The 26,626-nt window shown below is 46.2% G+C and overlaps 1 protein-coding gene across 1 annotated transcript in view; it reads right to left on the minus strand.

The window, feature by feature from the left end:
- Positions 1-4,805: 4,805 nt before the first annotated feature.
- The window catches only part of CASQ2 (calsequestrin 2), a 72,495-nt gene continuing 50,674 nt past the window's right edge, over positions 4,806-26,626 (minus strand). The window contains exons 8-11 of the mRNA XM_035252561.3: positions 22,918-22,972; positions 9,987-10,087; positions 7,329-7,403; positions 4,806-6,179 (exon numbers count right to left, since the gene is read on the minus strand). Of these exons, the coding sequence (XP_035108452.1) occupies positions 5,979-6,179; positions 7,329-7,403; positions 9,987-10,087; positions 22,918-22,972 (432 nt within the window). The 3' untranslated portion in view covers positions 4,806-5,978. The remainder of the gene's footprint in view (positions 6,180-7,328; positions 7,404-9,986; positions 10,088-22,917; positions 22,973-26,626) is intronic.

Consider the following 26,626-nt stretch of genomic DNA (forward strand, 5'->3'; position numbering starts at 1 on the left):
CACCGTGCTTGACTGGTATTCAGTGCAGTAGTCAAATGAGATAGTTTAGACACTTAAAATAACTGCATTGAGCTCTAACCAAATATATGCTCAGAAAATTCTATTTTGGATCACGTTTTGACAAAACATGTTTTTCAAAGAAAGGAAAGGCTACTAACACATTAATCAGGTATGGTATATCACAGCCCGTGTTCCACCCAGCCTTGTTAGCCCCACAGTCTTTCAAGATAGGAGTTATGTTAGTTTTTCAGGTGAAAAAAGGAAGATGAGAGAGGAAGGGGTTTGCCCAAGGTCTCATGGCTGGTTAACAGAGTCTCAAACTAGATGTTTGATTCTAACCCCTCAGTCTTCTGGACCTTGAAGTATGGTCTAAATTATTTGGCACTTTGGGGTGTTGAGGAAGGACCTAAAGACACACCCGAGGGTGGAAGGCAGGATCTGTTCTTTCACTTTGGATTACACCTTGTCCTTTGGGAAGCTTCTCCACTATGCTGGCAAATATCTTGGCATATTTGATGGAAAGAACTTGAGAGTCCCCCTTCCTTCTGGAAAACCCAGCCCTGGCAATGTTGCACCTGCCTCAAGACCGGGATGCTGCTGTTCCTTCAGCCCCTCTTTGCTTTTGCCTGGCCCCACCTGCTGCTCCCACTCTGCTGCCTTGGGCCTTGGGTACAGTGGGGGCAGGCAAAGGCTTGGCCTGGCCTCTCTCTGGTGACATGATACATTATGCCCCAACCTTCTTCCCTGGTTGGAGTGAGAGGGGCTGCCCCAGGCGGGGGGATCTCGGGCTGGAGTCCCTGGCCTGTCTCCTTGACATAGGTGTTCTCAGCAAGCAGTTTGCATCCCACTGTTTTTCCCACACTTGCCCTCAAGACTTTTGACAGAGCAGACAAAACAGGACTTGGAAAAGCATTTTTCTTTATTCTCATATATAGTAAGTTTTGATTCAGTTGTGCATAGATGGTTTTCTGCCCTGCTGTTTGCTTTCAATGGAAGACGGTGAAGGGAAGATGGTGCTCACATCTCTCCTAGTTACATCTCATTAGGAATTAAGATGCGATGGATTAGAAATGTAAAAGTTCGGAATAAAATTAAATTAGAAATGTGAAACTTCGGAATAAAATTAACTTTTAGGGCTCTATACGTCCCTTTTTCCTGGGTCCTGTTACATTTCTACACAGACAACCCAATTTGTTTTGTCTTTAAATAAATCTCTTTACTGGGTTGTTTTAGTCTCTCCAGCAAAAGAACAGATCCCTAAAGCCAGATGCAGCGCCACGAACAGTTTCTTTTGATATGGCACCAAGAGTCTACCATTTATGTCTCTCTCAGCTTACAAACATCAGGGATTCGTCCTGTCTTGGTGGAAGAAAGACACTTATTTTGAGGCTTGGGGACAAATGTGACAAACCCAGACTTTTAACAGTGTCTTCGACACTTACCTTGGCACTGAAATGATATTCGGATCACATTATTTGAATGTGCAGTTGTCTGGTTTTGCACGTGCTTGTATCTATCTGAGTTTTCACTTCCGGGCATGGCCTTTTGTTGTGAAGCTGCTCGTCATTCAGGAGTGTTTAACTCTAAAAAGCCCTCAGCCTAAGAAAGCTTCGTCTGTGGGGACCAGAGACTGCTGTTTAGGGAATTAGTGAGACCTGGGCATCTGATCTCCAGGTGACAAGTTTAGTTCAACTCAGCCTGTAGGGAATTTACACAGTTGCCCATCTTTGCCATTTAGGGGCCTTGCAGAAAGATGTGATAGTTGCTTTTTATTTGCCAGCACCCCTCAGTTATAGAGGTAATGGAACATTCACTTACTTTCCATCAGCATTCTTTTTTTTTTTTTGAGATGGAGTTTCGCTCTTGCTACCCAGGCTGGAGTGCAATGGCGCAATCTCGGCTCAACACAACCTCCGCCTCCTGGGTTCAGGCAATTCTCCTGCCTCAGCCTCCTCAGTAGCTGGGATTACAGGCATGCGCCACCATGCCCAGCTAATTTTTTTGTATTTCTAGTAGAGACGGGGTTTCACCATGTTGACCAGGATGGTCTCGATCTCTTGACCTCATGATCCACCCTCCTCGGCCTCCCAAAGTGCTGGGATTACAGACGTGAGCCACCGTGCCCAGCCTCCATCACCATTCTTTAAAAGGAATATACAAAAGTCTAAACTTTGGCAACAATTTCTTTTTATAAAAGTTTACCGTAGGCTTTAATTAAATGGCAAATTCCTCTGGGACCCTTAAGTTATGGTGTGATTAACCAAATTTGATTTCCAAGTCATTTACGAGCATAGAGTGTAGGATGCTACCAGAGATGAGGGCGGGGCAGATACTGGTTCAGTGATTTAACTCACATTATAGATGACCCCTTCCTCAGCAGAAATGCTACCAAGAGAACCAGAGAGGCCTGGGCCAAGCAGGTCTTCCTTGAGAGGAGATTATTTGTTAATTGATTTGGTTAGAAGGGCTTTACATTTCTGGGTTTCAAGTCCAGCACCAATTTAGAAAGTTCAGAGATGAAACCACCTGTCTTTATGTAATAGTCATAGCTGTTTGTGCAGCAATGTGGCCAGGGATCTTTTTTGTTCTTTCTGATTAGTTAATACTGTACTTTATAACCAGGAGGGACAGTTTTGCCAACCAGCCTCTGCTCAGGGTCACCATATGTATATGACAAGGCCTGAGTGAATTACTGCATAAACTGGGTGGTGAGCTCTTTTGAGACATTTGAAAGCATGTAAATGAATGAATGACTCTACCAGGAACCATCCGTACAAGTCCATTTGCTTACATTCGTAAGGTTTATTCTATGAAGCTGCTTCTCATTACGAGGTCAGTAACAGAGTTAGTGTCTCTAATGGAATACTGTACCTGTCATCCAAGTTATTTCGTTCCCTTTTGGGTCCTCCAGTATAACCCCCCATCCCAATGAACCGTAAAATGTTTTCTTTTACACATTACATTTTTTATACCGTAAACCTGGAAAATAAATTGAAATCTCAAATCGTATCTTATTTTTTTTCTTCATGTGATTATTTCAATCTAAAAAGTTGCTTACTTTTTCAGGGACATTTTTCACTCTTGCATAATTTTGAGACCTTCGAAATTTCAAGACAACCTGTCATGTTTCTATGGAAACCGAGACAATTATGATAGATTGGGAAAGTACAACTACCATCGTAACAAAAACTACTGGTTGTCAATCGTTCTAGCGTGAAGAAAATGTTTTAAATAACTGAAAATGAAATCCTTAGGATCTAAAACATGGAGGTCTTTTGAGTAAAATATCTCCATCTTTTGAGCAAAACATCAAAAGAGATCTTTTGAGTAAACCAGCAAGTGGAAAGGTAGTTGAGTCAAATAAGAAGGAAGAAAAGTAACAGGCCTTGGGTTGATGTGGGAGGTGAACATCGGATTGTTTTTCTAAGTGGCTTGGCAATTCAAGTTAAATTATCAACTGATTTTAGATAGGTCTATTTAAAGGAAACTTGATTATTTGGCAAAGAAATATGAAGCTTGTTTTCTGCTTAACGCAGCATAGAATTTTGACAGCACACAATCAAATGCTTACCTATTGCATGGACAGAGATTAGAGAAAGCAATTGACTAGAAGATATTCATTGAATAGATTACTGATAAGCTATTTCTTTGGGCCATTAAGCAAAATGTGCACAGTGTATATCTGCATAACTAAACCCTGGTAATACACCTTGTGTGCTATCGTTGGGATATTTGTTCCCATCAAATTCCATGTTGAAATTTAATGCCCAGCTCAGCAGTGTTGGGAGGTAGGGTCTAATGGGAGGTTTTTGGGTCATGGATGGATCCTTCATGAATAGATGAATGCCCTCTCTGGAGGAGGCGGGGTGTGAGTACTCGCTCTGTTAGTTCCCTGGAGAGCTGGTTGTTAGAAAGAGCCTGGCACCTCCTCTCTCTCTCTCATGCTTTCTCTCTCACCGTGTGATCTCTGGACACACTGGTTTCCCTTTACCTGCTGCCATGAGTGGAGGAAGGCCAGGCTTTCACCTGATGGCCACTCTTGCAGCCAGCAGCATTGTGAGCCAAGTGAATAGTTTTTCTTCATAAATAACCCAGTCTCAGTTATCCCTTTCTATCAATAAAAATAGACTAAACCACTCTGTAAGCTCTGTTACCCAATAGTGTTAGGGAATTATAAGTATTCTGGTTAATCAATTATTCATGCATCAACTCAATAAATGAGTATCTACTTTGTGATGGGCCAAGTTCTAAGTGCTAGGGATACCAAGATACATTTCTTGCCTCTAAGGAGCCTGCAATTTAGTGAAAATTGCAGGCTCCTTAAATAATAAGTGTCATGGTCCAGGGATGGACAAAGCGCAGAGGGGACGAGGCACCCTCAGGTCACCTAGACAATTGGATAAATGGTGCTATCACCCACCCAAACTAGGACTCCATGAAGAGGAGAAGGATATATTTAGGGAGAAGGCAATGAGTTCAGGTTTTGTTGTATTGAGTCTGAAGCGCTTTACAACATCAAGTCAAGATGTCCGGAGGCAGTTGAATGAATGGGTCTAAAAATGAGGTGAGGGGTCAAGGTTAGAGACTCGTATTTGGAGGTCATTAGCACATGGATAGTATTGATGGGCATGATGACATCACCTTGGAAGAGTGTGTAGAGTAGAGATGCTAGGAAACACCATCCTTTAAAGAGCAGGCAGAGGAAGCGGGGCTAGGAAGGAAGATATCAGGAGGTAGGACTGGAGCCAGATGAGAATGAGCAGAGTTAGAAACATCGAAATAGCATTTTCAACAATGTCTGAATGTTTTCAAAATATGAGTTTATTGACAGGATTAGGTAGTATCCCACAAAAGGATTGCTCTATTTTCAAAAAATTTGCACAGTGTCTTACGCATGTGCTAAAAGATTGAGAAAATAAATTAGAAAATCATACTGCACACTTAACACTAAAACTACCAAGCACAAGTTAACTTTTAGACAGCTCGGAAGGCACTTCGGGATTTCTTTCTCCGCGCCTCAGGGCATAATTACGAACTCCAATTATTGTTGCCCTGACCAACTGTGTGAGTCCTGATAAGTGGGCAGTTAATTGACTGCTGGATAAAGCAACCTTTCATCTAAATGGGAAGGCTCACTAGCAGCTACAGAGAAGGGGTATTCAGATCCCAGCGTAGGCTAGGAAGCCAGCTGACCCAATCAGAGACACGAACCCATCAGAAAAATGTGAAACCTTTCATCTTTCTAGTTTTCCCCCACCCTCCCCTCCTGCTGATGAATATGTGAGACTTGACAACTAGAAGGAAGTTGCACAGAGCAACTCAACCTCCCATTCCTGTTTCCTAACATACTAGAAATGACGGTGACCTGTATACGTTTCTGTATCCAAGTTCATAATGATATAAATGACCATCACTTGAAATAAGTTTAACAGAGCCACGAGAATATGATTTATAAGTTTGCTTCCAAGGCTGCGGCTTCCCTAAGAAGAACTGCCTTGGCTAGAGGAGGGGTCTCTCTGATTTTCCAGGTATGGAGGGAACGAAATCATCAATCATGTATCTTCCCTGGGCTCTGATTAGAAGGTCACTCGATGCTTGTGAGTTAGCAAGTTGTCAATTCTGTTACTGTCATAGTCAAAGACAAGTAAACCTGTGTTAGGGAATTATTCATCCCAGACTGCCATGTTCGGGCACTGCCATGACCCCTGATGGTCCAGCAAAGAACAAGATCTGCTCCATGACAGTCAAGACAGTCAACGTGGAGATCACTTCCCTCCTTTCCCTGCCAAGTGGGATTGCTGCATTTGAAAAGGCATTAGCTGAATGATACTGTTCCTGATGTGAAGGGAGAGGGAAAAGAGATGATGGAAAAGGGAAAGGAGCTGGCTGGGTGTGGGGCGGCTGCTTGCCGCCGCCCGTGCTGTCTGTGGTAGTGGGTAGCTGTGGCTTTGCTTCCATCAGAATTGTCTGGAGTTGGGCTACTCATCATTATCATCATCACTGTCATCCTCTTCATCAGAATTATCGTCATCATCATCGTCATCATCTTCACCCTCATCTTCATTGTCATCATCTTCAGTGTTGATCTTTCCGGAAAGCACATCTTCAATCCAGTCCTCCAGCTCCTCAGCAGTTGGAAGGTCGTCATCATCTGGAATCTCCATCCAGACACTGTCGGCCTGCGGTGAGGGACAAAATGAATGAGTGAGTGAATGCATGAAGGCTGAGCCAGACCAGGGGTATCTGTGCTGAGTAGCTATGCTGAGTGCCCCAGTGTCTCTTACACCTGTCAGGAATGTGCACATTGTTAAATGGAAATGCCAACCTGCAAGACGGAATGTGTAGTATACTGCTGTGTAGCATAAAAGGAAATGTGTATCCCCTTACCCAATGGAATATATATATATATATATATGAATGACACTAGGGATTGGGTCGGGGAGTAAGAAATACTTTTTATTTTCACCTTCTATTTTACTGTTCTGTTTTAAAATGTTTTCACTTGAGCATATTTTAAAAGTTATATATTATTCTTATTCATTTTAAAGTAGTTTACAAAATAAATGAATGTAGATTTTGTAAGCTAAATGAACATCTACCAACAGGGCAAAACGACATTGCTAACTGGCCTCCATTCTTAAGGATTCTACGTCAATTAATTATGGCTCTAATGATCTTCTGTGAGCATCCCTTTCTGTCCACTCTTTGCCTGCTTGTACCTGTCCCAGCTTCGGTTTTATGATGGTGGAGTTGAATCAGATGTCTGATTCATCTAAGACTTCTTCACGCTCTGCCAGTCCACCTCACGAGCCTGTCCCACCCTCAGCTCAGCAGCGCCTGAATCATGAGGAGAAGCCCCTTGCTGGTATATGCTTTTCTTCCTTCCCTTCTGCAGGCCTGGTCTCCTGGCTATGGTGTAGTTGCCTGCCTGGGATTCTGGGCCGCGATGGCCCCATCACCCATGGCGCAATGACGGCTTCTGGTGTGGGTTCCCTTCTGTAAAGAGACCTTGTCGTTTGTTGTTTGGCTTTGGGGGTAAATTCTGGAGAGTTTACTTGAGGGTAAAGTTCCAAATCGTGATTCAGGAAAGGCTGGCCGATAGACCAGCAATTTTCAAGAAAATTGCTCACGGAAGACAGCCATGGAACCACAGATTGAAACTGGCTCGGAGACCAGGCATGGAACACACTAGCAGGTTTCCTTGGGCAGGACCCCTGCCCTCTTCTGAAAAGTCTGGACTCCTATAGATGCTCCCACAATCTAGGCTGTGTAGCAGAAGACAGGGCAGGCCGGGGGTGCCTGGGCAGGCCTTCAGAGGGGGTACTTACATCTGTCACATTCACCACCCCAATCTGTGGCCTGAATAGGTCAATCTTGAAAGTCTTCTCCCAGTAGGCAACGAGCTGCAGCAACAAAAATCAGATAAGACAGCAGGCAGAGGGCGTTCTCCTCGAAGGCCGCTCTCTGTGGCTGGACCCACCCGCCGTCCCATTGCAGTAACTGGGTCACCATTTGTTAAAGGTCTTCAAAACAGCTGTGGGCACTTAGCAAATTGGAGACTTGGGCTCAGACTTCAAGCACTTCAAACAAGCATTAAATAAAAGATGACACAGCATAAATTATGCAACATGTACGTGTCTACAGCTGTAAGAAAGAATATTACACAGGTGGTCTAATGTTGCTTTCCAAATTACCTGTGGCTCTTTTATAGTTCATAGAGCCATTTCCTCCACCTCTTTTTTTAATGTCCCATTTTAAAAATCCCTTATCTTGTGCCACCGTGCTACATGAGATGGCTGGGAAAGCCGTGATGGGTCGTAAGTAAGAAGTCTTCTTCATTCAACCAGGCTTGGACTCCATGTGGATAAATCTCTGACTGGGGCAAAAATAAAGGAGCAAGGGGCCACAGTTTGTGTGTTTTTGTTTGTTTGTTTGTTTGTTTTTGAGACGGAGTTTTGCTCTTCTTACCCAGGCTGGAGTGCAATGGCGCCATCTCGGCTCACCGCAACCTCCGCCTCCTGGGTTCAGGCAATTCTCCTGCCTCAGCCTCCCGAGTAGCTGGGATTACAGGCACGCGCCACCATGCCCAGCTAATTTTTTTGTATTTTTAGTAGAGACGGGGTTTCACTACGTTGACCAGGATGGTCTCGATCTCTTGACCTTGTGATCCACCCTCCCCAGCCTCCCAAAGTGCTGGGATTACAGGCATGAGCCACCGCGCCTGGCCCCTGTTTTTTTTTTTTTTAATGGAGATGATTCAGTGGTAGAAAATCACCAAGCAAATATATGGCCTAACAGGGACTGGGCATATTCAAGAAACTGGAAATAAGAAGACTCTGAAGATTTCTTCTTTGCAAACACCAAGGCAAACATATAGAACTGGCCGGAAGAGAGGAAGAGAGGCCGGGCGCGGCTCATGCCTGTTGTCCCAGCACTTCGGGAGGCCAAAGTGGGCAAACTGCTGGAGCCCAGGAGTTTGCAGCCAGCCTGGGCAACATAGTGAGACCTTATCTCTATAGGAAAATTTAAAAATTAGTTGGACATGATGGTGTGCGCCTACAGTCCCAACTACTCAGGAGGCTGAAGCAGGAGGACTGCTTGAGCCTTGGAGGTTGAGGCTGCAGTAAGTTGAGACTATGCCACTGCACCCCAGCCTGGGTGACAGAGTAAGACCCTGTCAAAAAAAAAAAAGAACTAGCCAGGAGAACTGCAAACCGTCTGCAAGCTTGTGTAACAAAACGGGCAAAGTAGAAACGCAACCAGGCAGAAGCCGGATCCACAAAGCTGTACCGTATGCAGTCGTAAGTGGCCATTTACTCAGTGCTACGACATTGGTCTCAAGTATCATGGAGGCCTCTGCCTTTGATTCATCCCTCCTCTACATAGGACTGATTTTCAGGACTCTTGAGATCCCTCTCCGTTTTCTCTATTTAATCATAGTATCCGTCATTCGGCAGACAAAGTCATCATTCATAACCTCATGACCAACTTCTACTGATACCGCAGTAAGCTTTTACCTAAAGCAGTTGGTAGGCCAAGCTTTAGCATCGTGCAGACCTCGGCTGGAATAGCACATCTATCACTCTCTAGCGTTCCCCTCCCCAGCTATCACTCTCTCCACCTGGTGACAGGGATTATGACAGCACCTGCTTCACAGGGTGGTTGAGAGGATTCGCTGTGAAGAGGCATGTAAAGTATTACTATGGTTCCAGGCATACAGGAGCGTACACCAGCTATGCTCATCATCTGAGATTATTATGTATTCCATGATTGTGTTTAGCATCCGAGGGGATGAAATAGGCAGGAGCACTTGAAGAAACCCAGTGGCAGCCCCCATCCAGTGTGGGAGGGAGCAGTGGGTTCAATTCATGTACTGTACAAATTGTGCTCATTCTTTTTGAAAGCCAAGTATAATCAAAGCATCTGGGTGTCCACAAAGCTTTTGGGTGTTCGTTGATCACGGACACTGGCAAGAGTGTGGACTTGAAGTTTCCCGCATATTCATCGTGGGCTTACACACTACGCTAGGTCCTAGGAGAACGCAATGAACATGACACGCATGTTCTGTTTCTCTCCACCACGTTCCGAACTCGAGGCAAAATGTTCATCTCTGATTTTTATTACTTAGTCACTCAGGTGGCCTCAGAATGATGGTCCCACCCAGAAAATAAAAGTAGTTCTGGGGACAGGGAGCTCTGGAGCTGCTGAGGAAGAAGTTGACCCTGCTTCACTTGGGTGGGCCCCCAAGGGTCAAGGGTCTTCAACTCTTGGTCTCCAGGGAGTGAGAACACTAAGCCTAACCCTTTCAGTGTCAGCACCAGGCCCCAAGTTCAATACTGCCCCAAGGGCTAAGACCTCCCACACCGGATGGGGGTCGCCACTGGGTTTCTTCAAGTGTTCCTGCCTATTTCACCTCCTCGGATGCTAAATGCAATCATGAGGCTGTGACAGCGACAGCGGATGGGGTGCTGGCTGGAGCCACTCACCAGAGGAAAGTCGTCGGGGTCGATCCACAGGATGCTCAGGTCGGGGTTGTCAGTGTTGTCCCGGGCAACCTGTTTCAGGATCTCCAGGAATTCGTAGCCATCTGAAGCAGGATTCAAGAGAGTTGAGTAACCCCTGCACATACACAGCTTCTAACGTTGAGAGCAGAGAGTGCGGTTTTTCCACGAGGACTTCTTAGGCCATTAGCCGCTTACCCTCAATTACAGGATTACTCTATAGAGCGAGTCAGATGAGAGCTCCAGGCACAAAGCAGCTTATACAAAGGAAACAATAAAAAATTTGAACAAAGGATTAAAAGTTCACAGAGAACTGGCCGGTTTTTAACTGGAAGCCAAACTTCATTTGTGAAAACTGCCCAGCCTTGGGTCAGAAAGTCAGTCCCAGGACAGAGAAACTCCTGCCTGTCCTCACTGATCCTCTGCCACCTCTTGAAACAGATACTTTGCTGTCCCTCAGAGTCCCCAGTAACACTTGCTCTAGGGACCAAGAATGTTTAACCCTGGACCCTTAGTTATCTACCACCTGGAATTCCTAAAACCTTGCAACCAAGCGAGCTTCTGATTTACAGTTGGTTTCCCAGCTCTGAGAGAGTAGACAGGCTTCCCTCCCCACCTCCCTCCCCTTTTCCTTGTATGCTGTACCCTCCCACTGTTCAGTCAGCAGCAGTCATTGGCCCAGGGGCGGGATGATTCATAAGCAAAGCAGAGAGGAGCTTTATCAGCTTCAAGAGCACGAACTTTTTAGCTTTAAAAGTTTAAATCTTGAAGGACTGGGAGCTTACAGTTTTTGCCATAAACAAAAATTATAGGAGAATGTTTAGTAAGAGATAACAGCTTCTCAGCTGTTAGCACCACTCCCCAACCCCAACGAGAAACTGAAAAGATAGCTCAGATTTTGGAAGGTCCCTCAGAATAATAAAGTGTGCCCATGTGTGCACGTGTTTGCATTCGTGCGTGCGCATGTGCAGAAACACAAGCCATGTGTGCATGTGTGTCCATGTAAAGAATCTCCATTGTTTCAGGGAATCCCGAGAGTGTGGAAGACCCATGATGTGTTTCAGAATTAAACTCAGGCAAATGAAAAGATTCTAGAATCCCTTGGAGAACCCCCTAGTACAGGAGCACTAGGGCAGAAAGCCTGCCTGAAGGCCCCATGAAATTGTCATTCTAAGGAACTTGGACACGCCAGGAGGGAGGCAGATCAGAAACAGTCCTATAGTTGGGATGGAGGGGACCAGTGGTAACCTGCTTGGAGCAAGAGTCAGAGGTCAGGCAGAATGAGAGACTTCTTTGTAGATGCCAGCATGGACAGATGATGGTGACCCGTACCAGATGTACACCCTACTCAGCTATGCCTGGGAATCAGAAGCCCCTGGACCCCTCCGGATGGTGGGGTTGGGGTGGAGGGCCATTAATTCCCAGACCCAGCTTCTCCCATTCAGTGGTATACACTCAAAATTGAAATTTAGGTTCAGTTCTAAATAATAAAGTTACATTTCTTGCATAGCTGAATTTGTGGCTTGAAATTTATACCTTGAATACAAGCAACTCACCAGCTGCTTGGGAATTCTATGTGGTAACTGTGTTTGCTTTGCAAAGCTTTTCTGCTTTTGCCTGGAGTCTCAGCAAACTTGAGCTCCTCCCCATGGCCTCTGTTTAGCAAGCCTCTCCTCTCTCCAGGAATGCTAGCTTTTGTTTGGTTATTTTGGACTCTTGGTAAATTTTTTTCTACACTTCCTTATCTCTAATGCATTCCAGGCAAAATGCATACTATTCTTAGCAACTCTGCTTTGAGTTTTTGAGTTGGTGTAGTCACTGTTGCCAGCTCACACTGAAGATTCAGGCTGAGCCCCACCTTAGGCCTTATTGCCTGGGAAGCACAGCGACCTCTAGTGGAAAAGGAGTTTCTTTTTTCTTTTTCTTTTTTTTTTTTTTGAGGGTCTCTGTTGCCCAGGCTAGAGTGCGTGGTGGGATCATAGCAGCTCACTTCAGCCTCCACCTCCCAGGCTCAAGTGATCCTCCTGTGTCAGCCTCACCAGTGGCTAAAACTACAGGTGTATGCCACTATGCCCAGCTGTTTTTTAAAAAAATTTTTATTGTTTTATTTTTGTAGAGACAGAGGGCTCATATTTTTGCCCAGGTTGGTTTTGAACTCCTGGGCTCAAGAGATCCTCCTGCCTCAGCTTTCCAAGTGCAGGATTACAGGCATGAATCACTGTGCTAGGCCATAGAAGGGGTCTTTATGGCCGGTAGCCACTTCCTGCAGAGAGGCAGAGTGTACCTAGGTGATCTTTTCATCTACGCTCATAACCAGATTGCAAGTGAAAGTATGACAGACAGCGGAGACTGACAGGCCCTAAGCTTTAGACTTCATATCTGTCATTGCGGAGCTGGGGGTGGAGGTGGGGTGGGGGTTCTACCCCTGCTGCCTGTAGGTGGAACAGAAGGTCCTGCCCCTCCAGTGTCTCACTGGCTGCCGTGTGTGGACCATGTGTCCATCACAAGAGAGGGAAATACGGTGCCAGCTCGGTTATCTGTAGAGACAGGAATCATAATACACAGACCACAGGAGGAATTTCTCCAAAACAACTTCAGTTACTGTTTTTAGCTGCAGAACGTAAGGAAATAATAATCAGTGAGGTGACACTGCCAGTACTTTAAAAGATGAGAGAGAATCAAATGTAAAAGGGATGTGACAAATCTGAAATTCACAAAGAAGTTGAAATGCGGCAACACAGACCCAAATGAAAGCAGAAAGTAAGCTTGAGGTGCAAGAGACTGCTTCACATAAAGGAAAGCAGAGACCAGGCAGGCACAAGCGTTGGGCAGGGGCAGGTCTGTGACCCAGAACGACAAGCTGAATACACAACGGAGGCCTGTTGTTTTCTTATGGGAAAAACTCACTTAACATTGGATTCATCGAAAGGAATGTGGTACACAAGAACCTACATACTACATTCCTATTTGACATTCTAGTGCAGGTTAAGAGATGAAAACAAAAACTGAACTGTGCTAGAAAAATCAACTGGATTGTAGTTTTTACGTAACTACGTAATGTAATTGAACTCAGGTCTTAAGCCTGCACGTCTGGAGCCACTTCCACTGTCCCCTACCCTCTGAGTGAAGTCACAAGTGTGGCTCAACGCCCATTTTTAAGAAAATGAAAGGGTTTCGGTTTTTTTTGTTTTTCTTTTTGTTTGTTTTTTGAGACTGGGTCTCACTTTGTCACCCAGGCTACAGTGCAGTGGTGCAATCTAGGCTCACCGCAACCTCCACCTCCTGGGTTCAAGCAATTCTCCCCCTCAGCCTCCTGAGTAGCTGAGATTACAAGTGCCCACCACCACGCCCAGCTAATTTTTGTATTTTTAGTACAGACGGGGTTTCACCACCTCAGCCAGGCTGGTCTTGAACTCCTGATCTCATGATATACCTGCCTCGGCCTCCCAAAGTGCTGAGCTGCCTTGCCTGGCCAAAAGGTTTTAGGGAGGAGAATATTCTTTGTGTCTATGGAGAAGCAAAGCAATCTCAAAAACCATTCACAGAATAAATTAATAAATAAGGTTGACATTAAAGCTGAAAAAGTTTTCTCTAGATCCAAGGGCAGGTTTCTGATGTTCAGGGTGATGAATTCTGTAACCGGCAATGTCTATGTCCCTGAATATTTTCAATAACAGAACAGAGCCCATTCTTCAGGGGGTCAGCCCAGCATGACCCTTAAACACACAGGCTCTGGGGTCAAATGACCTCGGCCAACGTCCTGGTCGTACACTTAGAGTGTGACTTAGAGCAAGTTATTTAATGTCTGTCTCCTCATCTGTAAAACGGGGATGATGACAGTGACAGTATCTACGTCATCGGGTGGCTGTGACTTAAATGAATCAGTGTCTCTGAAGCACTTCGTGCCTGGAATATAGCAAGCTTTAGCCATTACTCTACTTAAATTACCTGCCCTTCTATGTTCGAAGGCAAGGAAGCTGGCCGGAGCCCCCTAAGCCTGGCCATTCCTCCGTTCATTTAGCACATCCGTATTAAGTTCAGTGATCTGGGACCCGGGAGTGGGTTAGAAGCAGTCTTGCATCCATGTGGTAGAGAACACGCTTGCAGAAAATCACATCACAAGACAGTATGACGTGGGGCAGATCCTATCGGGTCCTATTGCCGATTCTGTGACTAAAGACTTCAGGGATGGCTGTACCAGCTGGTGTGACCACAAGCACCCTCCCCTTAATAACTGGGTCAGGGAAAGTTCAATTCCTTTGCTTTTAAGGCATTAGCCTGTGTGGCTATTCCTGATAGGAGGCTTACAAGCCTTAACACGCTCTCCCCCTCAGACCCCAGACTTGAGCGCAGACCCGTTAGAATGGATTCTCATTGATCTGGGAAAGTGAGTTAAAGCAGCTAACCTAGTCTCACATGTATTCGGTAGCTAAAATTGTAAGTTACAATTCCGTTTTTTCCCAAGAGAGCTTCTGTTTTCTTTGTAAAACTGGCAGGTCCGCTTGAAAAGGGAAAAATTCCCTGGATCCTCCCTTTTTGACCAGGAAGGCAGATCTCACCTCAGCCTCCCAAAGTGCTGGGATGACAGGCATAAGCCACCGCGCCCAGCCACATTTCACTTTTGTAATTAGATGTTAAGCAAGAACGAGTCCACTGTTAAAATTATATGGATGAATGAGTTCGAAATGATTAAACGTTTCTTTTATCAGGGGTAGACACGGCTTGGAGGCCTTTCAAGATTGCGGTCATGTATGTTTCAGAAGGAATATAGCCTATACTTCAAAAGACTGTATAGAGAGAAAGGGGGAAATACTATTCAGAGATGTGTAGGCTAACAGTTACTAGACATAGCAAGCAGAAGACTGTTCCCTGCAGTTATCAGATAAGCGTCAGTCCTCAAAACCAGAAGACACCCCACCCCTGCAACACAGACATTCCAAATCTCCAGGTAGGTGAATAGCCCCCCGCCCACTCAGAACATTGGTCTCTTGAATATTTCCAGGACGGAGACCCTTTGAACTTGCTAAAGGCTGCTTGATCGTTCTAACAGCCGAGAAGCTTATCTTGGCATCCAACTGAAATCTCCCCTTTTTCACATGATGTTTACTCCATTTCTTCCTTTACGGACACACGACGTTGTTCCTTTTTGTTTAGTTTTGAGATGGGGCCTCACTCTGGGGCGCAGGCTGAAATGCAGTGGTATAATCATGGCTCACTGCAGCCTTGACTTCCCAGGCTCAAGTGATTCTCCCATCTCAGCCTCCTAAGTAGCTGGGACCAGAGGTGCATGCCACCATGCATTTAATTTTTTAAAGTATTATTTGTAAAGATGAGATCTCTCTGTGTTGTTCAGGCTGGTCTCGAACTCCTGGGTTCAAGCAGTCTTCCCACCTCAGCCTCCCAAAGTGCTGGGATTACAGGCGTGAGCCACCACTCCCAGCCAGGACACAGGACATTGTTCTTCATATGCAGAAAGTCTATAATCATGCTGCTCCAACCTTTATTTTATGAGTGTCTATTGAACACTTACTGGGTACTGAGTACTTTTGCATTTGATTTTTATGACTAGTCTTGATGGAGGTTAGGAAAATTTTATCATGTCCATTTTAAAGAGGATGGAATTAAGACCCCAGGAGAGCCAATGACTTCCCCAGCTTCACACATGAGCAAATGGTAGGGCTGGGAGTTGAACTCAGATCTTAAGTCTGCCCATCTAGAGCCAATTCCACTGTCTCCTATGCTCTGAGGTCTCCGCACTCCCACCAATGTTGCTGCCATCTTCCTTTCTTGAGTCTGTGCTTGAGATGTTTAAGTCCAGTGTGAAAGCTTCAACATCAGGGAAGCAGGGGCTGGGACACTAAGGAAACTGTCCATGGCGCAGCCCGGGGCTGGCTGGCTGGCCTCTGCCTACCCATGGAGGGGTCCCTTCCCCACCTTCAAACCATGTTGCCAAGCCCTCGCCTCCCAGCAGCTGCAGTGCAATGGGTTGGCTAACTCAGAGATGGCTCTGAGTGGGGTTGGCGTCCCAGAGATGGACGTAAATAAAGACACCTGGCACAGTGAGAACTGCAGTTCCTCTCCTGCCCTTCAGACTTTGAGTCCTGAGAGACCATGACACGTTGAGCCAAGAGGTTTCCCACGGCAAGCCAGCGGCCCCTGGGAATCACATCTTTGTGGGAGGAGAAACTGGTGATTATCCTCTCCTGTTTCCCTGGCGGAGACTGATGGGAATGAGCCTTCATCAAGCCCTAAGGGACCTGTCCCAGCCAAGCACAGCCATGTCAGGACACAAGGCCACATTCGGCAGAGCTCATGTGTCTCTGATCAAGCAGTGTCCCGGGAGTCAACAGGCTCACAGCACACAGCAACCGGGAGTGGACGGGCACGCAGCATGCAGCATCCAGGAGTGGACGGGCCCACAGCACGCAGCCTGCCCTGCCCTAGTCTCTGTCCTCATGGCCCCACTCCTGAAGGAGTTGGCTGTGCTCACTCCACAAAGGCACTGAAAGGAACCCTTCCGGACTCCATGCCATGGGAAGTTCTGGGCCTCAGGGTCTCTGCTCCTGGGAGGAGCAGCCTGGGCTTAGGAAGGCCAAGTCCTTCACGCGGGGTCCTGCCCTTGCTTGTGTGGCAGGTGGACAGATAAACAGCCAGGGCTGCAGCCATACAATCCAAAGGTTGTGTCTAAAGAGGGCACTGGGTCTGGAGTTTAAAGACCTTGCACAGGTCACTTAACCTCTCCCCTTTCATTTCCTCCTCTGAAAGTGAAGAGAACAGCTGCCACATGACCTCTCAGGCATGTTGAAAATAACAAGATGGTATCAGCATGTGGACTGGGTGAAGTGTATGGGGAGGCACATGCAGGAGGACCTCATAAAGACTCTCTGTCTCCTTCCTTCCCCTCCTCCACCCCCATCGAACTCTTACTCATTTTAAGTTTTTTTCTTTCCACTACTTTCATCCTTCATTGATGGGAAGGGTTTTTTTTCTTTTTTCCATCAGGTAGGTATAATCTGAGTGCCCATAACAGCTTAAGCCCAGAGCCAGCGACTGAGACACAAGGGTGTGTGTAGGACAGGTCATCTCTCAGAAAGGCTTGTTGGTTTCTAGGCCACGGCTCACTCAGTAAGTATAGAATTCTCAAAAAGCAGCCCAGCGTCTGAACTGGACCCTTTGGGAAACCTCAGAGGGACAGACAAGGCCAGGAGCTGTCTTCTGACAAGATGGAATTGCCAAGAAGACACGTGTGAGAGTCAGACATCCATGTAGGAAAGGGGACATTGTCCAGGCCCCGCAGCTGGGAGACGCACTTGAGGCATGTGAATATGCTACCACTCCTTACCTTAGCCCTCTTTCTCCGCCTGTCGCCCCAGGAGCCCAGAATTGGTGAACAAGTCAAATGATATGGCGTCATGATGAAGCTGAAGCTGGTGGTGACAGAGCCCAGACTTAGGGCTAGGATGCTGGGTTTGAATCCTAGTTCTATCACTGATTAGCCAATGAGCTGGGGAGATTATTTAATTTCATTGTCCCTGCATTTTCTCGTCTGTACACCAGGGAAGATGATGAAAACAGCACCTAACACTATGGGTTGTTGGGAAGGTTAAATGCATTGGTATTTGTTAAGTGCTTGGAATAATGTTCAACACATGCTAAGAACCAGGCCAGGTGCAGTGGCTCACGCCCATAATCCCAGCACTTTGGGAGGCCGAGGCAGGCAGATCACCTAAGATCAGAGTTCAAGACCAGCCTGGCGAACACAGTGAAATCCCTTCTCTACTAAAAATACAAAAATTAGCCAGGTGTGGGGGTGAGCGCCTATAATCCCAGCTGCTTGGGAGGCTGAGGCAGGAGAATCGCTTGAACCCAGGAGATGGAGGTTGCAGTGAGCCAAGATGGTGCCACTGCACTCCAACCTGGGCAACAGAGGGAGACTCTGTCTCAACAAAAAAAAAAGAAAGAAAAAAGAACGGAGTGTTAAATTTGATAAACCAAATTTAAAATCAAAAGCTCAAAGTAGCACTTAGTGGTCCTAGTTGAGACAATTAGTCTCAAAAAGATTTTTACAAGAACCTGAAGCAGTGGAAGCTTGGGTGGAACAGGGCTTGGAGACCTTCCTTCCGGGGCCCGTCACTAGTTCTGTTCCACCTGCGCAGACGGCAGCCTGTCCTTGCATTCCCAGCTTGTTAGCGCTAATATTCCAGTGCCCTTTGAGGCTATCCTTCCAGCACGCACTCATGTGGAAACGCCGCTGTGCAAACCTTTCCTCATACGTCATAGAGAAGATGTCAGCCTGACACAGACATATCTAGGGGTGGTGAGGAAGAGTGGTTCGTTTTCAGACCTGTCAGAAAAGCAGCTCTGGGGGGCACTTTGACTGCAGGAGCTGGAAGAAGACTAGCAGCACCACCAGGCAATGGACAAAAACACAGGGCTGGGAAATGTTGTTCCCAGCCAGGCCTGCCTGAGAGCATGGGATGAGTACAGCAGGAGAGATCAAGGGCTTAGGCTCTAGGATCAGGAGAGCAGACCCTGCCTCCTGGCAGGTGGGGGTGGGAGCAGGGCTTTGCTGCCTGCCCTCAGCTTTCTACACCGGGTGAACTCAAGCTCATGGCCGTGAAGGTCATGTCAGAAGTACTTGGAGAAGACAGTGGTTGGCGCATCTAGATCACTGGGATGTGTGGTTGTTGCTGCTGCATAATCTTAGATCCCAAACCCCGACAGACAGTGGGAGAAGGCTGGACTTTTCTTCCCTAACGAGGCTCTCAAGCTTCCAGGTGGTTTCACTGGAAAGGCTCTTCTCACCTCCCCCTGCTCACCTGCCTGCGTCCCCTTGTCCAGCACAGTGCAGCAGCATTGCACGTGCTCAGAGCCTGCGCTGGCTGGGGCATTGTTTGGAGCTGGTGTGACAGGGTGGACTGTGCACAGAGGAGGCCCTCAGGGAAATCTAAGCTTCATTTTCACTATGCCTATAGTCCTGTGATCTCAAGCATGCCACTGCACTGCCCTGGGTCTCTGTTTTCTTGTCTTTCAAATGTTGGAAGTGGAGAAAGTGGCGAAGGGCAATAGAGAGGTAGGAAGGGGAGCCGAATGCTCACTTAGCACAAAGCTCTGCTACAGACTTACATGCCACTCAGAGTTGCTACCCTGACAACTTCATATAACTCCATGGCAGGGCCTCGTGGTTAAGGGTGTGGGCTGGGAAGCCAGGCATCCTCAGCATCGTTCCAATTTTATGCTTCCCAGCGAGGTAAGCTCTCTCAGCCTCAGCTTCCTCAGTTGTAAAATGGGAATAAAATACTACCTTCCTTATGAAGTTCTTGTGTACATATAAGTACACATTAAGTGACAATGTGTACTTATATGTACACAACATCTTCCTCATAGTCACGATGTATTTAGACGTCAAGACAACCTGCTTGAATTTGAATCTCGGCTTAGATACAGTGAGTGATTTGGGCAAGTTATTTAACCTTTAAAGCTCTCGGTCTTCACCTGACACTACAATAATAATCATCGTGCACATATGACGGAGTGGCTTTAGGTGCTAAATGAGGTCATCTACATAAAGCTCCTAGCAAGGTTCCTCAACCTTGTTAGCTCCTTAAGAACTGGATTATTTCCCTGGATGTAGAATCTTCTTCTTTGGGGCGGTGGGGATAGGTGTTTGGTTGGGGCAAAAGGCCATGTCTAACTTGTTAGCAAGAGCAAAGGCATGCAGGGGGATTGTCTTTCAGGAATGAAATTCCTAGTCCCACAGTCAGGCCCTTCGCCCCAGGTTACACATCAGTATCTGTGAGTAAATCACTGATTAACTACAAATTCAGAGTCAGGGACTTTCGCAGACAAGCCTTTCCCTTTCCCAGCCCTGAGCGGCAAGGCCCTCGCTCACGGAAGATGCCTCTAGAGCTCCTACCCTTCCTCCCACCCTCGCCTCAGTGCATGCTTACAGCTTCCCAGTACAAGCCCCAGCTTGGGTTCTACCGGGGAAAGGCACAGCTTCGGGCCCAAGGATATTTGTGCAGGGAGGAGGTGGAAGCAGTTTCTGGAGCTTGATTCATTCAGCAGCAATCTCGGTCAAACAGGTTCCTGCAACTTCAGGGAGGCCTCTTTGTTCCATTGTTCCAAAGAGCCAGACAGGCTTCCCACAATCCTGGACAGGGGCAAGTGAGGCGAGGAAGGAGCCCCGGGAGTCTGGCCAGCAGGCTGCTGCCTATGGCAAATGCATCTCTGTTCACATAACACCAGGGATCCAATTCTGTTTGATTCTAGCTTGTAAACCTTAGGCAATCGGCTTCCTTTGCTATTTGCTCCTCTGGGGCAGAGTGGTGACCAGAACCTGTGGGAAACCCACTGAAACCACACTGGCTTTTCTTGAGCGGGTGGAGACAAGGGCTAGATCTTGTTGAAAAGTGGAAAAGCCAGGAGAGTGCTCAGATCATTTGTAACACAGATTCGGTTTTCATACAATGGAATATTACTCACCCCTTAAAAGGAATGATATGTGCCATATCATTGCTACACCATGAACACATCATGCTAAGTGAAAGACGCCACACACAAAAGGCTATAGGTTAAATGAATCCATTTATATGAAATGCAGGTAATTCCTGCTTGCAGAGGTGGGTAAGAGGGGAATGGGAATGACTGCTAATGGCCGTTTTCCAAAATGTTCCAGAATTAGATACTGATTATGTTTGTACAGCTTTGCGAATGTACTAAAAACCACTGAACTCTTCACTTTAAAAGGGCTACTATCATGGTATATGAATTATACCATGATTTTAAATATTATATGATTAAAAATGTGGGTTTCACACTGTAAGAAGCTATGGAGGCTATTAGTGTATTGCCAAAAAAGGGAAGGAAAAGCTGGTCTGAGAGTGAGGAGTCTGGGGCTCCGTCTTGGTTGGTCATCCAACTCTAATCATCTGCCAGACGAATGTTTATGGAGCACCTACCATGTGTCCAGACACCGTGCAGTAATAGCTATGCATTAACGAACAAGGACATCTGCTCTCCCTCACGATCTGCCACTCACCGAGTTCTCTTGGGCAGTTGCTTTAACTTCCCCAAGCCTCTGCTTCTTGAACATCCACCGGAAGTCATCCCTAGATCTCTCCCTATGAGTATACAAGAGACTGAGGTCCCCGGCAAACACCGTGGAAGTCTACATTCCCTTGTGTTCTCCCGTTACATTCTGGGTTCTCCCAGGGCTTCCGGGATGCACTTTAGAATGTCTGTTTCCACTTTCTCTTGGGGACACGGTCTCACAGAGCACTGCCATAGGGAACCAGCACTTTGCTAGCTGCAAGATTCATTTTCCTGCTCTTCACTCTCCACTAGGGCTGAGAAAAGTGAAACTTTCCTGTGCTTCACTCTCCTCTAGGGCTGAGAAAAGTGAAACCAGAGAAAAGTTGTCCAAGTTCCAAAAACAAAGTTACTCATCTATTTACAGGATCGTCTTGCACTTTTAAAGTACGCTGCTTATTTTCCCCAGTTCTCATTATTTTTAGGGGGTTATTTTCTATTTGATTTCCTAAGCACGGACAATATTTGATGGATCAAAGTATACATTTACCCTATTTTAAGGTAAAATTGTGATTGACATGGCAAAATTGGTAAATAAGCTTTTAATGTGGACAGAATTTTACACATGCACACACACACATGCACACCCCCTGCCCCCCATAAAGCTGGTATGTTTTAACATCCTCCCCAGTGCCCAGTGTACCTTCCTGTGTTTGGGCTGCAAAGCAGAATGTTTGAGAGCATCTCCAGACACATTTTATAAACACAACTGGGGAAATAAAATCCTGCTAGGCTTCCCACACAATCAGCAACAATCATGAAGCTGGCTTGTCCTCTGGCCCACTTCTAGTCACTGCTTACTACCCCAGGATAATGTGGCCCTTGTCATAACACTCATCCCTTTTCTGTCCTATAGCTAAAATTTAAGACATGGTGTGATGATAAATGACATGCTTTGGATCCGTGTCCCTCACCCAAATCTCCTGTTGAAATGTAATTCCCAGTGCTGGAGGTGGGTCTGGTGGTAGGTGATTGGCTGGTGGGGGCAGTCACTCGTGGTTCAACACCTGCCTCGCTTGGTGCTGCCATCACGATAGTGAGTTTTCACCAGATCTGATTATATAAAAGTATGTGGCACCTCCCCATCACCTTGGTCCTGTTCGTACTTTGCCTTTCACCTTGAGTAAAGACCTCCCCAGAAGCAGATGCTGCCCTGTTTTCTGTACAGCCTGAAGAACTGTGAGCCGATTAAGCTTCTTTTCTTTATAAATTATCCAGTCTCCAGTATTTCTTTATAGCAATGTGAGAATAGATTAATACAATAAGATTTTCATTTGAGTTTCTCTTTTAAGTTCTTCATACCAGTAAGACTGCTGATGCCAGCTGGTCTAAAAGGCCAAGCAAGGAGCTGACTTACGGAAGAATGGACTTTCCACATCCTCATGATTTCATCCCTCTTACCCTGATTAATCGATGACCACAGCTTTCCAGGCCCCCACCTTCCATGATCCTCTTAAAAATCCTTTGCCTAGAACCCCTCAGAGACTTGGATCTGAGGTTTGAGAATCCCCCCTTGGCAGCCTTGAGATTATTCAACTCTTTCTCTGCTGCAAATCCCACTGACTCAGTGTGTTGGTCCATTGCTGTGCAGCGGATGTAGGACTCTGGTAGTCTATAACATTCTGATTTGTTCACACCTTTTCTTCTCTTAGCTGTGAGCACAACTGAAAACAAACTCACACTTAATGAGTGACCACCAGGGGGTGCCCAATATCTTACAGTTGCATTGTGGATGGGAAGTGAGAGAAGAGAAAGGTGAGGGCTGACAAAGGTGAGAAATCAGTTCTTGCTAAACGTGTAAAAGGGCAAAGTGAAGGTTTCCTACCTGGGTCACTCTTCTCTGCAAAAGCCACAATGTGGATCCCATTCAAATCATCTTCCTGTAGGAGAAAAGAATCAAAAGTTACACTTCCAGCTGGAGGGATACAAAAGGCTGAGCCAGGGACAGGGACTCAGAAGCTGGAATGGAAATAGGAGAGGTGGCAAGAGGCGTGGAGGGGGAGACGAACACAGAGGCAAAGAGGAGTACAGTGGAGCTCACATTAAGGAAGGAATGCACAGGGTTTTGATCAAAGATTCAGATAAATGAGTTTGCCAGGCAGGAAAATACCAACCACACGCAAGACATTAGCACTAAATGAGTCTCACTCCTGTGGTCTGGTGGTTCCAGCAGAGCAGCAGTAAAAGGCAAAATGAGAAAGAACATGAGTCTGGTTTATCAGGAGATCTGAGGGCAACGGTGGCTCCAGAGGCAGCCCAGTAAATGCAGCCATCAGTCTCTGTTTTAATAATTTACCGCTGGCAGGTAGAGTCAGTGATGTACCAGGTTACGGAGGCGTTCTAATGCTGCAGACAGATACTGAAACTATTCCCAAATGGATGGCAGACAGGAATCACGGAGGTCAGTTAGGATGTGGGCTGGCGTTGTTCACACGAGAATTGCACACAAGGGTTGTGCTTCCCTGTTAGGGTCCTGCCTGCAGAACCCATGCGTGTGGGGAACACTTTGCTGACTGTGACCTCTAGGTGACTTCCTTGAAGTCCTTGCCAAGTCAGTATAGGCCTCCAGTGCATTGCTGACGCTGCAGGAAGAGTCTGGAATTTGAGTGTAGGGAAGGTTGAGGGCGTGTGGCTGTGGGGGCAGGGGCAGGAGAAGAACCTAGAGAGAGTATTTTAAGTCTATGGGGCAAACGAGGGGCATTTCATGATTCCACACCCAGGACAGCAAGGTCTTGTTTCTCCTTTGCGATGATTATTCCTGAAGGAAGAGGAGCTAGAGCTTGGAAGGGGCTCTGCTATCAGAAATGTGATTCTTAGGAGACTTGGAGAGGAGTACGTGTGAGAAAGAGGCACCTGTGGACGAAGCTGAGTGCATGCTGATGATGAGACACCGAGAGAGGTATGCTTTGGGTGCCCTGGATGTCACATCAGAATCACCCTATGGAAAAACCTCCAGGCGTCTCAACCTTCCCATGATCTCTGTTTCCATTTCAATTGATTTTAATGCTGGTGCAATCCTATCTAAATGCTAATTTTTTCCCTTTGAGTTTGGAATGGACAAAACCTCCACAAATTCTAAGAAAGATTAAATGGAAAATATTATTATTAAAAACAAGAGAGTGGGCACTGCCTTGGTCAGATTTCTCTGGGGAATTTAATTTTACAGACAAATGCATGTGTGTGCCCATGTGTGCCGGCTTATTACTCAAATCCGACAGCAACCAGAAGGGGAGTCTGAGGTTTCACTGTTTTACATTTGCTATTATCTCCAGACAGCATATCCCGATCAGTTCTCATTAGGCTAGCCTGTGTCTCTGTCTCCTGCCAGCAGAAGGAAATGAGTGCCGTTAACTCTGTGAAACTGACTCCATTTCTGTGTGCCCTTCTAGAACGCATTTGGAAATTGGCTTTAGAATTAAGAATCCATATTTGTTTTCTAGGAGGCTGTTCATAATACGGCTGTCACTCCCCAGATCCAAGGTGGTTCCTGGAGGGAGCACTGTCACCAAGGGAAAGAGTCTATCTCTTTGTGGATCACAAATATTCAGCGCACAGACCTGTGTATTCCACATCCACAAGGAATTAGGCCAGCGCTAGGTCCAGGCATTTTCAAGTACTAAAGTCACAGAGCAAGAATCCAAGGGCAACCTGGCAAGTCGGAGCTACTCAGTGAGAACTCAGCTTGCACAGGGGAGGGAGAGCGGCGCAGGCTTGAGGACTGAGAACGCCCCAGGGCCTCTCTGAATCCCACAGCCTCTGCTACTGAGATCTCTCATTTGGTCTTTAGGTCACATTGTCTTGGAAATTCTCTTTCTCACTGAAGAAAAGGATTACGGCTTAAAATAACAATGATGATTAAGATGACAACAGTGTCTGCCATTTGCCACTTTTTCTGTACTTAGTAAGTACATTATCTCAAAATCTCATAAGAAAGTCTTATTGATGCTTAAAGAATCAAAGTGACTTACCTCCGGCCACAGAACTAATAGTGACAGAAGGGGTATTCGAGCCAGTTCTGTCTGGCCCCACAGCCCACTGTCTAGGTCCATTCTGGCTGCTGTAACAACGTATCAAAAGCTGGGTAGCTTATAAACAACAGAAATGTATTTCTCACTGTTATGGAAGCTGAGAAATCAAGACACCGGCAGATTTGGTGTCTGGCGAGGGCTGCTTTCTGGCTCAGAAACGGTGCTTTCATGCTGTGTCCTCACGGTGGAAGGGACCAGCTAACTCTCCGGTCACTAATCTCAACATGAGGGTTGAGCCCTCAAGACCTAATTGCTTCCCAAAGGCCCACCTCCTGACACCATTACCTTGGAGACTATGATTCCCGTGTATGAATTTTGGGGGGACCACAGAAATTCAGACCATAGCACCTGTCCTCTTTTTGTCCCACCACCGCCAGCAGGACAGCCTCCATGAATTGACTGCCCCCTGCAGGATTTGCAGAAGACGTTGCAAACCTGAGTCAATGGCTCTTAAGTTGAAAGAGGCTGGGAAGAGACCTTCATATAAAAACTGGAGATTTGGGAACAACTTCGGTGAACCCCTTCCTGTGGATTCCCCAGCACTGTGTACACCCCTCTGTCACAGCAGTGAGCACACTGGACGGACTTTGTGTGTCTTGAGACTGTTCCATCTACTCAATCTGAGCTCCTAAGGACAGGACAGCGATGTTCATTTTCATGACCTCATTGCTTAGCACAGAGGTTCTTTTTAATACTTAGAGACTCAAAGGAGTATGGCAATAAAAACTTAACTCACGAAGAAAATTTGAAAATATTAGGTACACAGAGAAGAAACTATACTCATCAATTACCTACCAACCGCATATATTACCACTTAATATTTTACCCAGTTTCCTTCCAGGCTCTGTTGAATGTTTGTTCTCATGTTGAATGAAGAGATGCAAAGAAAAAAAATGCAGTTAAAATTAGCAGGCTCCCTATTTAAGGTGCAGTGGGGTGACCTAGATGCTAGTTTGGGGGTGTCTGACCCCATCTTGAAAGTACTTTGCTGTTGCAATAGAGGGAGGCTTTTTTTTTAATTGCATTTTAGGTTTTGGGGTACATGTGAAGAACATGCAAGATAGTTGCATAGGTACACACGTGGCAGTGTGATTTGCTGCCTTCCTGAGGGAGGCTTCTTTTAGAAGAAATTACTGACTCTCCTTCCCTGTGGGCAGTTCCCCAGGACTCTAGCTGGCTGGATGGAGGGTGGAGCCTCCAAGGTGAATGACAGATCAGCACTGGGTCTCTTTTTGCCCTGCCTCACCTTGACATTCTTCGAATATTTAAAATAAATAGCTTTCCAATGTACACAAAGCAAATGTTAGCAGGCACCAGTTTCTTTAGTAATCATATGTGATGGGTTTTCTATGGCCTGCATCTTTAAAACCCTGCCCAATTGGAGAGAGAGAAAGAACAAGAGTTGTTTTAGCTCTAGCTAGCTTTCCCATCTAATTTAAATATTTTGCAATGTCTGGGGAAGTGGATGTTGAAGGTACTTTTCTTTTTCTTTCTTTCTTTTTTTTT

Source organism: Callithrix jacchus, chromosome 7 (genome assembly GCF_049354715.1).
Source record: "Callithrix jacchus isolate 240 chromosome 7, calJac240_pri, whole genome shotgun sequence".
NCBI lineage: Eukaryota > Metazoa > Chordata > Mammalia > Primates > Cebidae > Callithrix > Callithrix jacchus.